A 13,046-nucleotide genomic window follows, 5' to 3' on the forward strand; every position below is an offset into this window, starting at 1 on the left:
ACTTTTGCACATTTCGAACTAATGTTAGGAATAGACTGGGAAGAGAGACACGAAATGAAAGAGAAAAATATGGAAGATAAAAATGCACTAATTCTACCATTACAGAGGTCACTTTCACCTACTTGTATGCCAGAACATTTTCAAAATGGAGTTGTCCCAAGTACTGCACAACCTTTTTTCTAGCTTTAATTCTTAACTAATCTTGAAAATGTAAGTATGAATTAGAATTGGGGTGCAGTGGGTATGATGAGGGCATGGGACTCCACTTGCAGTATTCCAAACCCACAAGATCCTTTTGAAGATGTTTTCCAAATCTCCAAGAAGTTCTACAATCCCTATCCAAGCAGTTTGGTAATAGTTAAGGTTAAAAGTAGACCTGGTTGGAACATTTTCAATTAAATGCTTACTAAAAAAATTCAGTGCAAGAAGATCGGGGAATATGTTAATATAGTGAACTACACAGGAGCAGAGAGATTTATTAAATTGTTTAGCCCACTTGCCTGCCAGTACAGGATTCTTCCTAATTGCGTATTTATGATGATTTTGAATGGTCCTGTACTTCAAAGTTATGCCTCCTGTCACTTCCCATGTGTGTTTATTCCACAGCTACACTTGAAGAAAATGTTGCTGATATTCACCCTATATTTTTCTTTACTGATTTCATCACCTCCTCTACTTATGATCCTTTATTACACTGCATTATCCTTCCTGTATTTCTTCAACATTTGCACAACACAAATAAATCTACAATTGCAATTTCTTAGCTACTGCCAAGCCAGTTCGCACCTCAGATTTTCCTAAGCACTTCAGCACTTCCTTTAAGTCTTCTAGTTATTCTTTCTGTCTTTTCTCCAATTTGTCAGTATCCTTCCACTAAATACTGCTCAGGTCTAACACAGTATTTTACATGCAGATGAATGAAAGCAGCAGAATAAGAAACACCCTTCATGTCAGAACTCTGGAAGCCTTTATAGGTGGCATTTTGCCAGAAAGTCAGAAATTATCTCAAGATAATACGACATGTACCGAAGGATGATGTCTTTTCTGTAGCATATCAGAACTAGTTTAACAGATATCCCATGTCTGTATTTTAAAATCTACTCTGTTGACTGAAATCCAAGGCACGAGAACTTTTAAAAATAAGAATTTAAATTGAGAGCATTTAAGCCCACAATATTCAGCCCAACCAACTGCTTCAACTCATTTTTCTTTTGCCAACCTGAACAAGTATCTGACAAAACATTACTGTAAGATACCCATTATTGTAGACATATATTTTCGAACACAGATTCAAAAGAACAATGCACAACCTTCCAGATTGCAAACTAACTTTCTGAATCCAGGCTATTGGCTACCTTGCTCATTTCTTCCTTGTCTCTTCACTAGATCTGTTCAGAGTCTCTCAATTTGATCATTAGCTGCCTCTGTAAATGGACTGTTCTAAAATCTGTTTAAAATACTTTATTTTTAATGAAATGGTTTAAAAGTCCTTCTAAAAGAAAAATAAATACATTAATTAAACAGAACTAAAGGAAGCAGTGGTGGATTTTGTGGTAAAACAATTGCCACAGGGTGAACACTAACATTGTGGAAGCTAAAGATACTGCAACATCTAGGAAAACAGGTAGAAAGTTTTGTTCTAATATTTTTTGCGAGCATGCTGTCTGCTGAGCACCATGGCGTTAGTCTGAGAATTAACCACTGTTATATTCAATCTGTTTACACATACCAGGAGAAAATAAAATGGGGCAGGGCCGGGGTGGGGAACACAACACATCTATTCTTCCTTGCTCAGATTCAGCAAAAGCAGCAACATAACAGGAAAACTTACATTCATTGATTCTTCCACTTCCAGAGTTTCTGCTGTCCCACTGTCACAGTTAGCTAGCTGAGCTATTTCTGGAAACAAAGATTAGAAATTTCATTTTAAACTACAGCAAATACAAAACTAAATGAAGCACAGAAAACCTGGAAAGTGACACTTTTCTGGAATACTTAATAAACATGCTGTCCTATCTGTAGTACTTGCCAGATAACTTTTAGGGCATCTCCAAGCATATATAAAAAAATCCCACCCAGAAAATTAAGACCTGCTATTCAATGCCTATGTAATCTTCCACTGAAGAATTCAAACAGCCATGAAGCAATGAAGAGCGATACCGTTATCACTGCCGAGACATGGGAATTCTGAGATACGTGTGTGATCTGAGCATTAAGGGAAAGACAGCACTAATCTGCTAAAACTCCTGAGGATCTCAGCCCCTGAGGGGTTAATAGTAGGCCCCATCCTTGTTGCGCTCCTTCACAGTTAGAGCAAAAAGCTTCTAATTTAGACAGAGATGGACTCCAAATGATTTGCATCTTCTACACAGAAATGCTGATATGCCTAACAGAATAAGCTAAAAGCCATTTTCTTAGAAGCTTATCATTTATGGAGTCACTAATACAGACGACTTCTCTGGGAAACTAAGATTTTGGGAGTCTACAACTTGACCTGGTTGTCCCTGCCAGGGTCAACCTATGCTGCAGAGCTCCTAACCCTATCCTGTTCTTCAGAGGCCCAGTAACTAAGAATTCATCTGGGTAATAAAAGCTAAACAGGACAGCTGGTAGCTAAAAGACCCTGGGAAGCTTAGTCTTACTTTAATCATATACATAGTTAATTATATACTCCACATAGCCAAAGATGCACATTTTATCATAATTATGTGCTGGGGATCAGAGATAAGACAACCTGAAATTTGTGAGGTGCATTTTTATCTCAGGACTGTTAACTGAATTTATGAATATGAAAAATAATTCAATATTCACATAGAATATCTAAACTGGATTTTTCTATATAATAAGTGACTATTACAAGTGAAATTCTGCACAACACTTACCGTCATCATTAAGAGCAAATTAACCACACAGATAATTTTCTGTTGGAACAACTAAAGATTTAAGGAATAACTCTCATTTGTAATCACTATCCAAAACAAAACATCTGCAAAGCGTAAGAATCAGAAGCAATAAAAGTGTCACTTCAAAAAAACAGATTGTTAAAGTGTTAGAGAAGCTCAAAACATTCCAAAAATTCTGAATATGAAGTCAATAAACAGTGAAAAATATCTCCACTAAGAACAAACAAATCTTATTAAAAAAAGAGAGCCTAAGCTAAAATTATATAGGCCAAACTCAAAACTGGAGTGGATTTCCCTGGCAAAAGTCACAGTTTTGTGAACGTGGGGTTTTTATAATGGAAGTGTTGATGAAACCTTTATTGTACGGGTGAGAACCAAGCAAGCTAGAATAACATATTTTGACAGCCTTCTCAACTTAAATTATTTTCATAAATAGCAAATTAAAATGAGCCATTTTTAAACACAACTTTTGCAAAATAACCATTATCTGAGAAATACGTATTATTTGCAAGCAGTAGGTAGTAATGGAATGGAACCAAGAGTCAGTTTTCGAAACAGGGAGCTATGGAACCATTTTGCAATGCCTGAAGAGATTTTTAAAATTAATCTAAATACCATTAAACATCTGCCCTTTTTCTTTCATTGATTTAAACTATTTCTGAAGACCCATGATTCAAAAAGGTAAAGATGGCAATTTAAAAACCATGGGGAAAAATTTCTCCCTGGAGAACTCTTCAGAAATGCAGCCACCAGTCTCTGCTAAGTGATGAATCTGTTGTGGTATTGCTTTCAGTACAGTATAAATTTACCTAGCATTATCTCCAAGTAATGCATGCATTATTTCACTCAAAGAAAGGACACTACAGCGATGGCAGCAAACAAAGGAGTTAAGTAGAGAAAGGTCTAAAGAAGTAGGTTGCTTTTCTCTGCAGAGGAAGTAAAATCCTTTGCATGAACATTTATGAACATTGCAGACACAATTTAACAGTTGAAAATACAATTCTGTGCTTCAGGATAAGTGGTGTTACTGAAGTGGGGTTTGTTTTGAAAGATTTGGTTCTTCTGCGATTTAAATATTTTACAGTATTTTCTATTTTTGCATACAAGGAATTTAAAGCTCTCTCAGGAGGATGATCTTCACGTATTTTTTTTTTATAGCAATGAATACAGTGTTTCCAAATAATTCTCTTCGTAAATGATTAATTCCAGGGCACCCATGGTGCCATTCTTTTATTTTTGCTTAGGAAATCTCCTGTATATAGAGGCACCAATTTAAAACCAAAACCAGATCATGTAGGAAGTCATTGCACAGTGATTTATACTGCTTATAAATATCACTTTTTGTAGGGAGGCAGGAAAGCATTAACACGAATCAGGTGGCCTGAATTATTTGATCACAAATCTACACACACATTAACCTTTAAAATGATACACAAAATAATTCAATCACCCAAATCTCCAATTGAACCAAAGATCAGTAATCCATACATCATACACCCCTCAGTATTTACTGACAAACTACATAGCCCATTTTTTCCCCTCAGGAAAAAAAAACAATTTTCAATTATCCTGGAATGCTTCAAAGTTTACGTTATATTTATTAATATTCATTTTATGATATGTAATTATAAGAAGTGTCCTAGATGAAGCACACTTACATAAAATAAATACTTAGTCTGAGAAAATAGTATCCCTTATTTGTATATAGCATTTGTCTCTCTAGACCTCTCTCACAATAAACTGTTTAAAAAAATTCAAAGATATTATTAAACTTAGGTACTAGGTCAGATTCTTGACTCATGCTGAGGAACACTTTTATCCAAGTGGCCACAAAGAGTTCATCAGTAAGATAAGGTTCAAGTGGCAAAACCAGGGTCAATAATACTAAACCCTCAACCCACACTCGAAATTAAACCTTGCATACTTCATCAGTGAAAAATTTATAAATTGTCAGTCTAGGCCACACCAACAGCTCTCCAAATCCACCAGACACCTCTTTATCTTGCAGAGAATTAAGATGCTACTTGATATTTTCCAGTACCACATGGAAAACGATATTTATGTATATTTTCCCAATTTCTCTGGCACCATTGCTGCACTCCGAATCCAAGCAAAAAAGTGTCAAAGCTGCTTTAATCTATATCTCAGATAAAAGTAACACTAAATCTGGCTGAGGAAGTTCTTCTGTGAAGACAGGAAGCAGACTAATAATAGGCTTGACTTTCTTTAAATCTGTTGACGTAACAGGAATATCATCTATAACAATACGCAATCTAATTGAATTAGATCTAACCAAATTCCTGACAACATCGGCAGTGCTGAACTTCACAAGCTGCTGAAGTTGAACAAAAAAGAGTTTTCTTTTAACACACAATGTATTACTCCTTCGATTTAGAGGAAATGTCATCTTACATCATGAGAACTAGTTAAAAAAAATTTTTACCATAATTTTTTGCTATTATTTTGTGTTACCAAGTCCTCTCCTAGAGATCCCCCTTGTCCTGGGTCATAACACAGAAGACAAGCTAAATGGCACTAGCTGAACTCATTTTCCATGATGGCATTTCTGCCAATTTCTTCCAAATTGCAGGACTAGCACTGAATGCAATGAACCAATTTCCTTTTGTCACCAGTGACAGAACTTGGTCTCAGGATGGAAGAGAAGATGTTCTGCTTAGGAGACAGAAGTAATTTTAGTTTTCCCAACATTGTCCTTAAAAGAAGGATCAAGCAAACAAAAATTCTGCAATGACAATACCTCCATTGGAACCCAAGTTCTCCCTACAAAAGTCCTCAACATGGACACATAAGTTACCCAGAAAAATAAATCTTTGCAGTTTTAATAGAAATGGGAGATATTCTTCTCAGGGACTCTAAGATGTGGGAGCCTGGGGGCACTGAAGGGCAAATAACAGCTCAGCCCAGTTTCATTTATACCTGTGGCTGGACAACAGTCGCCATCAAATTATACCAGTAAATTTCAGCTAGAGCTGAAGTAAGAAAGTTGCATTGCCAGGCTGGAAGAAGATATCGAGTATCATTGACACAGTGTATTTGTGAATGATATTCACAACAGAAAAATCTCAGATGGCCTTTTTAGTGCCTTTGAGCTTGTGAGAGTACTGTGAGGGTTAGCGAATGCTTGTCTGCTACCACCTTTACTTTGACCCTTTTCAGGTACGCACAGATTATCAGAATGATTAAACACATTGAGAAGGAAGAATCTAGGAGCCTATAGCTAGACCAGGAGATGCACTTACCTTCCAGAGGATCTTTATTTAAGCCCAGCTGGCTAATAATATATCGAGGGATGTCTGTTTTAATGCCTTGCCCCTCTTTAGCATGGCCTTCAGCTGCTTCCAAAAGATAGTAAAACTCTTCGGGATCAAATTCCTAGAAGAAAAGTAATCACCATCATTCTCTCTGTAGAAAGCGAAGTCTTAAAGCCTAACATAAAAACTTCCTTTGCTGCTTCTATTGCAAATATTTGACATTTCCCTTATTAAAAACAATACCTCTTTATTCTATTACTAGTATTCTGTTACGATTCTTATACAATGTAACATGCTGTAAGCAATGAAATTTCATACCATTATTTCAGAGCACTGCTTTATAAGAATAGTAAGTTCTTTGCCCTCAAAACTTCCCATAATATTCAGAGCGAAATGACCTATAACCAGTAGTCATAAGATTTCACATACAGAAGACTATCTCCCTGCAGTCGCTTGCATATAAAAATCCACTACTGAAATAAAGAAACTATGTAAATATATTGTGCTCCACTTTTACTTCTAAATGAAATTTTGAAATATTTTTACTCAATATATATGCACTATGTTTTATGGAAAATACAATTAAATAAATCACTAACTTTAGAACGAAGCCAAATTCCTAAGTTGCTGAAAACAACATTTGAACTTCATTGATCCAATTGTTCCAAATCTAGAAACGAAACATCCTCCTTTGGGAATCAACTATATTACAACTATCATTTATACCATGCCTAGAAGGCAAGTCCCAAAGAGGAACAAAAAAATAGAAACTCAAAACCCTGCCTATCCCCCAAGTCCCTTGGAAATACATTTATTTTACTACCTTCATAGACAATAAAAATAGGAAAGCATTGAATGGAACAAGGAAGTTTATTAAAAGGTTTGTTTTTTTTTAAAAATAGACTTTCTCTACCAGTATGAATTCATACCCAAACATCTCTCATCTAGCCATTACATTCTTCAAGATGTTTGTGCCAACCATAGATCACAACAGGTGCAATGCTTAATAGTGTGAGAGCCAGTCAGAGTCATGAAACATTGATGTAACAAAACAGACTTTTTGCTGGAGTAAGTCAGTTCTGTCAAAAATATCTGTGGAAGCCAGGCAGACTGCTGAGCTAGTTAGCTTCCCTGCCAGTCATTTCATGGCCTGCCATAACTCCATGGGGCTTCAGTCTGCGTGCTGGGTCACAAGGCTCCTGTCCTAGCTCCTCAGGCTACCCAGGACTTGGGAACTCAACATCCCAACCTGGAAGATAGCTTGAGAAATTAGGTATCATGTTTCATTTTGGAAGCATCCAAACTGCTGCAGCTACCAGGAGGAGTTGCAGTGCATCTGAAATGAAATGTCTTTGGGATTTTCAGTCTTGTGGAAATAATCTTAGGTTTTCATTTGTCATGAAACAATTTTCATCATCTCCAGCCTACTCCAAAGGATTTACCACAAACCCATGAACTGCCCAAAATCTCTTATTTAGCTCAAAGTCTCAGGATGCTGCTGCCTAAAAATCTGAATAGAGTGACTAAGCATTACATGCTGTTTTAGCTTTACTCTCCTCATCTAACATGCTGTCCCCAGCTGTATCTCTTACATGTTACTCTTTGGCACTGAAGAACATAACAACGTCATGATGTATGCCAAGACTTCCTTCATCATGAAAACATCATCATCTCCTTAACTGCTGCAGTGGCAGATATACAGCTTCTCCTCCACTTGCTAGTAAGTCAACGTAATTTCAAAACAGATACCTTTAATCATATGAATGTCTGTGTGTGTATATATGTATCTATCTAAATATACACACACACGCGTGAATAATTAGAAGCAACAAATTTATTTTCTGATCTTTACTTCCAACTCTGTGTTTCATTTTCCATGTACAAACAGAGAAAAATCTTTCAATATTTGGCAGTAGCTCTTGGCATGTGTGAAACTGTAAAAGCTTTCTTCATGTGATTATCGAGTGAATAATAGGAATTCACATACCATGAACACCTGAGCCAAGATCACCATCAGAAAACTGACAAGCATTACTGCATGGTATCTGAAATGTCTCATGATAAAAGTGCTGGATTTATTTCCTACAATGCTATGAACTTTCTTACAGAGGCTGAATTTTTCCATACCTAGTATCTATTTCAGGCAGACATTCTAAAATATCAGCCAATATTATTCAAAAGTTTCCATAAGGATGCTACGGAAAAACAGCAATATTGTTTCTGTAAGACTGCATGATTCCAATGACATTTATGGAGTAGGCTTAACACCTTCTTGCATGAGAAATGCATTGTTTTGTGACAGTATGCCTAAATTTGTTCAAGCTACCTGCCCCTGTAGAAACATACTGTGCAGAGTTGTTAACATTCCAGCTTAAATCTCCTAAAGATCCCCTCTGAAGTAAGAACACTTTAAGGAAGCTGTGCTGGCTTTCTCTGCAATCACTGCTCTGAAACTCTCAACTAAGAGACACAGTCATCTGGCCTCACAACACTGTCCTTCCACTCGCATCAGCAGGCCTAGCAAAAGGAGGGATACAGGATGCACAACAGCTCTGCCTGAAGCATGATAAGGCAGAGCAAGCAGCCTAGGATAAAATCCCAGGGGCAGAAACTGGGAACTAAGCGAATGGAGGTTTGGACTAGCTAGCTATAAAACTTAGCATTTAAAGAGAATGAACTAATGGGCAAATAGGTCACCAGGAGAGAACCTGAATTAAAAAGCTAAAAGACAGTGATGATGCTGGGGGCAGGGGCAGGTGGGAGAGCACCAGCAAGCATGGAAGGGAAGGACAAAGCACCATAAAGAAGCCTTGGTCTGTCAGCCCGCAGGATGTATTTGCAAAAGGCAAATGCCAAGGGCATTTTTGGATGTGTGATGACAGAGAAGGATGCAGACCAGAGGGAAAACAAGATATTGTATGAGAAATGGGGTGAAGAGGTGGAGAAAGATTATGTGAACCCTGGGACTGGAGCAGGGAAGATCACACTAGATATGGAATGAGCATTTCAGGGTTCAGGGTGAAGGAGTAATGCAAGTTTGGATTCAATGGCACAGGCAGAACATGCTAAGGAATCCTCTTCTCTAAAGCCTGCCCTTTTTTTGGTTTTTTTAAACATCTCTTTCATGCTGATTCAGAGCACATACCTCATTTTAGATTCCTTCTGAACTGCAAATCATGAACAAACTGCAACTGGGAACACTGAGACATGGTGTTTCCAAAACAAAACAGAGGCAGCTCTCAAAATGCCCATGGCTGAACAAGCCAGGTTGTGGATTAACTGTACTACAGATGAAGAGACACAGCACAGAGCCAAAATCAGGTTGGAAAGACTAGCTCAGATTCAGTGCCACGCAAATGCAGTTATGACACTTTCAGGCATAACTTGAGTCTAGCAGCAGGTTAGTGGCTCCCACGTAAGCCCTGCCAGCCTCAAATAGCTGTATGCAGCATCAACACTGTGATCCTGGTACTGGCAAGCAGAGTGGCTCAACAAAGACAGCTCGGGCTGCCTGCCAGGCCTGTTGGACTCAGGCTGGGTTTTACATAGTATTTGGGTGTCTATGCCGTCCTCCTGAGTACACTGTGTTCTGCAAGGGTTTATTAGTTCCACTGAACAACTGAAGCACACTGGCTCTGTGCGTAGGAGCAACTTCCCGCACCTGAGCCATCCCAGCTCCCACGGCATGGGCAGGCAAAGCAGAAACACACCCACATGGCCTCACACAAGCTAGCCCAGTCTGGCAACGTCAGTGCTATGCTCATGCATAAATAAGTTAACTCTTCTGCTCCTTCCTGTCCCCAGACTCTCTCTGACTATCTGTGTATCCAGATACCCTAATCCCTCTGCTGCTCTTCCCCCCAGATCAGGTACTGCAGAGCTGACTGAAAGGGGCTTATAGCTCTGGCAGCTGTTGAGTGAAACAACATTATGAAACTTGTAAGAAGAAGAACAACAACAACGGGAAAACCACCAAGCAATTACGATTCTGGAACAGTCTTCCCAAGGAATAGCAAAGTCTAACAAAACAAGGGAAAAACCCAACTGGTTTTGAACTGGAGCTTCCTCAGTTGATGAACGGGATTCTATAACATAGTATTTGCAATAGCAGGGAACCAAACACACCTGCAAGAGGTCCCTGCCAGTTCCATGTTCCTGAAATAAAAGCAGAAAGGATCCCACCAACAATGAAGCCCTACCCCATTGTTTGACATGTTTCAAAAAATGATTGTAAAGTGCCTTGAATGCTAAGCCAGAAATCTTCCTACACTAACAAGTGAAAAACCTACTTACAGTAAGCACGACCTTACCAGGCATTCCAGTAAGCGAGCAGGACGGGCAATAACTATCAGGATTTTTCGGACTAGTTGCTTAATAAATGCCATTTCTCCACTCTCTGATCGCTCTTGAGCCTAAAAGATAAAAATAAAGTGATAATAAAACAAACTGCATTTGATGCACTACTTGGAAAGTATATGTGATATTTGGGACACCTTTGAGGGTTTAAAGCATGTGCTTGAGACAAACAGCACGTCAATTTCAAGATGCCAGCAGAAATAACAAGGATTTGAGCAATGCTGTAATTTTAAATTGAAGTAACAGCATTTGTACAATTCTAACACTATAACAAAAAAATGAAAGTGCCTACAATGGACGTAATACCTACTTTTTTTTTTTTTTTAAACTTACACAGTATTATTACCATCAGTTTTGCAAAAGGACTACATTTCAATACAACATACAACTCTCTACGTGTACAGTTGTGTCTCAATTTGTTAATAATTCTAGGATGAAATGAAAACTGACCTATGTAATATTAATAAACATAAAGAACATTTATGCCAAATTCATAGTGATTTCCTATGGCCACATGTCATACTAAAATGACAATGACATATATATATAAAAAACCACACTTGCAGAGAGGCTCCATATAAAGGTGCATGTAGAAAGGAAGACAACGAAAAATTGAGTTCTATAAAGATTACAACAAAGGGGGGCAAATGGTATAAAGAATACATACAGAAAAAGTACTTCTAGAAGGTTTGGTAACATTTGCACAACGGTCTGAACTGTATTTCAAATTTCTTTCACATGTTCCCCTCTAAGAACAAGTTATATAATTTAAGGTTACTACTGAATGCAAAGAAATTGTATCATTCTCCTTCTGATTAAAATATACTAATAGCCCTTCACTGAAATACGAAAGCATTTCTTTGTTCTGAATAGTAGAAACCGTAGACTTAACTTTTTCATCGTCTCTTGCTTATTCAAAACCACAAAGAGAATTAAGAAACTAACATTTAAAAAGTGATTAATATGGACAAATAAGTACTTTTCATATAGTATATATCTTATATTTTTTAACGTTAAAAAACCTATGAAAATATGAAGCTACATATTGCTTTTCATATAAGCACTGCAATTTTAAAAAACACCAAATATCTGAGAAGAATTAATCTGTGAAGTTTAAAGAAGGAAAAAAGAAAAAGGTACAAATACTATCGAGCACTCTGCAATACGTTTTGGAAGAACTTTAATTGGACACAAGCATTTGTGTTCTGCACACTATCAACCAAGTCCAAAGAAAACTCTTTTGTAAACAAAACATCTGCCTATTTTAATCACCAGAAAAAATTAAAGCACCTTTGTCCAGTTTTGTGAACACTCAGGTACGTACATGAACAAAAGACTCAATACATGTTACATTTTAGAGGGATGAAGCAGGAAAGCATTCAGGTCCACTTAACCTTGACCTCAGAATTGTAAAAATGTTGGGTGAACCAAGCTGCTCAAACCTCATGGGAGTCTTCCCCTGGTTATGCAAAGTAATGGCAACGTGCCAAGAAGCAGTAGGAGATGCAGCTTTCTACTGAATGTCACAGCTGGGAATTGACAACAAATGAATCACTTGAATCCAAAGCACAACTGAGTGCCCATAACCAAGAAGAAGTTCTCTTACTGTCATATTATGCTATTAACAGGTATTATGCAGATGACTCAAAAGTTAAGCCTGAATATTTTAAGGCATTATGTTTTTGCAGAACAGGAAATTTTTACATAATAAAGAATTAGCATCATAGAACACGACAAAATGAGTGTTGTGGTGTTTTTTAAATAACGCACTACTTTATATGCAGATTGGAGAATAACTTGCTAGAGTGTTTTTTTTAGTGGGTTTGGGGGGGTTGGTAGGTGAACGAGTGAACATGTACTCTAAACTCTACTTACTGTGTAGCTATTTTAAGGGATATATTGTTAACAGTGATTAACAGTGCTAACAGTGGTTCAGTGAATCTTAGCTTAGACATGTTTCCTTGTATTTTGACATTATCACTAGCATAACATAATTCATAGTCAGTTATCTCCAGTCAACTGGCCAACTCTGCCTGCACTTTGGCATCATAAAAATGTTAGTATTTCACAAGAAGGTCGCTAGTGCAAACTTCCTTTTGACTAGTAAGCAGCTCTATGCATTCTCTGTTTAATAAACAGCGTTTCAATAATCCAGAAATAAATCACTGATGTCTTAAGTTTTGCATTGCTTTATGAAGAGAAAAAGTTCAAAATACAGTAGTTGCAGAAAACCTATTTACCAAATAGAAATTAACGGAAAAGCGGGGCAGGGGGTGGGGTGGGAATCAACCAAAAACTTTCACAACTCCTCCTGCATTCAAAAGAAAGCAGAAGAAAAGACATAAATTAAGACAGGAATGGTATTTTAACATCTCAGTCGGAAAATTTCAAGTCAATATCAAATCTGCTGGTCTACCACATTAACTTTGGCTCATAATGTGCTATCAAATCCCACACAAACAACTGAGTACATCACATGCTGTACTCATTGTTTTAAAAATGATACATTCATAAA

The 13,046-nt window shown here is 37.3% G+C and overlaps 1 protein-coding gene across 1 annotated transcript in view; it reads right to left on the reverse strand.

Annotated features, from left to right (window-relative positions):
• Positions 1–13,046, reverse strand: part of MAST4 (microtubule associated serine/threonine kinase family member 4) — a 293,953-nt gene that overhangs the window by 37,413 nt on the left and 243,494 nt on the right. The window contains 3 exon segments of the mRNA XM_050913748.1: positions 1,832–1,899; positions 6,164–6,296; positions 10,486–10,587. Coding sequence (XP_050769705.1) covers positions 1,832–1,899; positions 6,164–6,296; positions 10,486–10,587 — 303 coding nt within the window.

The sequence above is a fragment of the Gymnogyps californianus genome, chromosome Z, assembly GCF_018139145.2.
Source record: "Gymnogyps californianus isolate 813 chromosome Z, ASM1813914v2, whole genome shotgun sequence".
Taxonomy (NCBI): domain Eukaryota; kingdom Metazoa; phylum Chordata; class Aves; order Accipitriformes; family Cathartidae; genus Gymnogyps; species Gymnogyps californianus.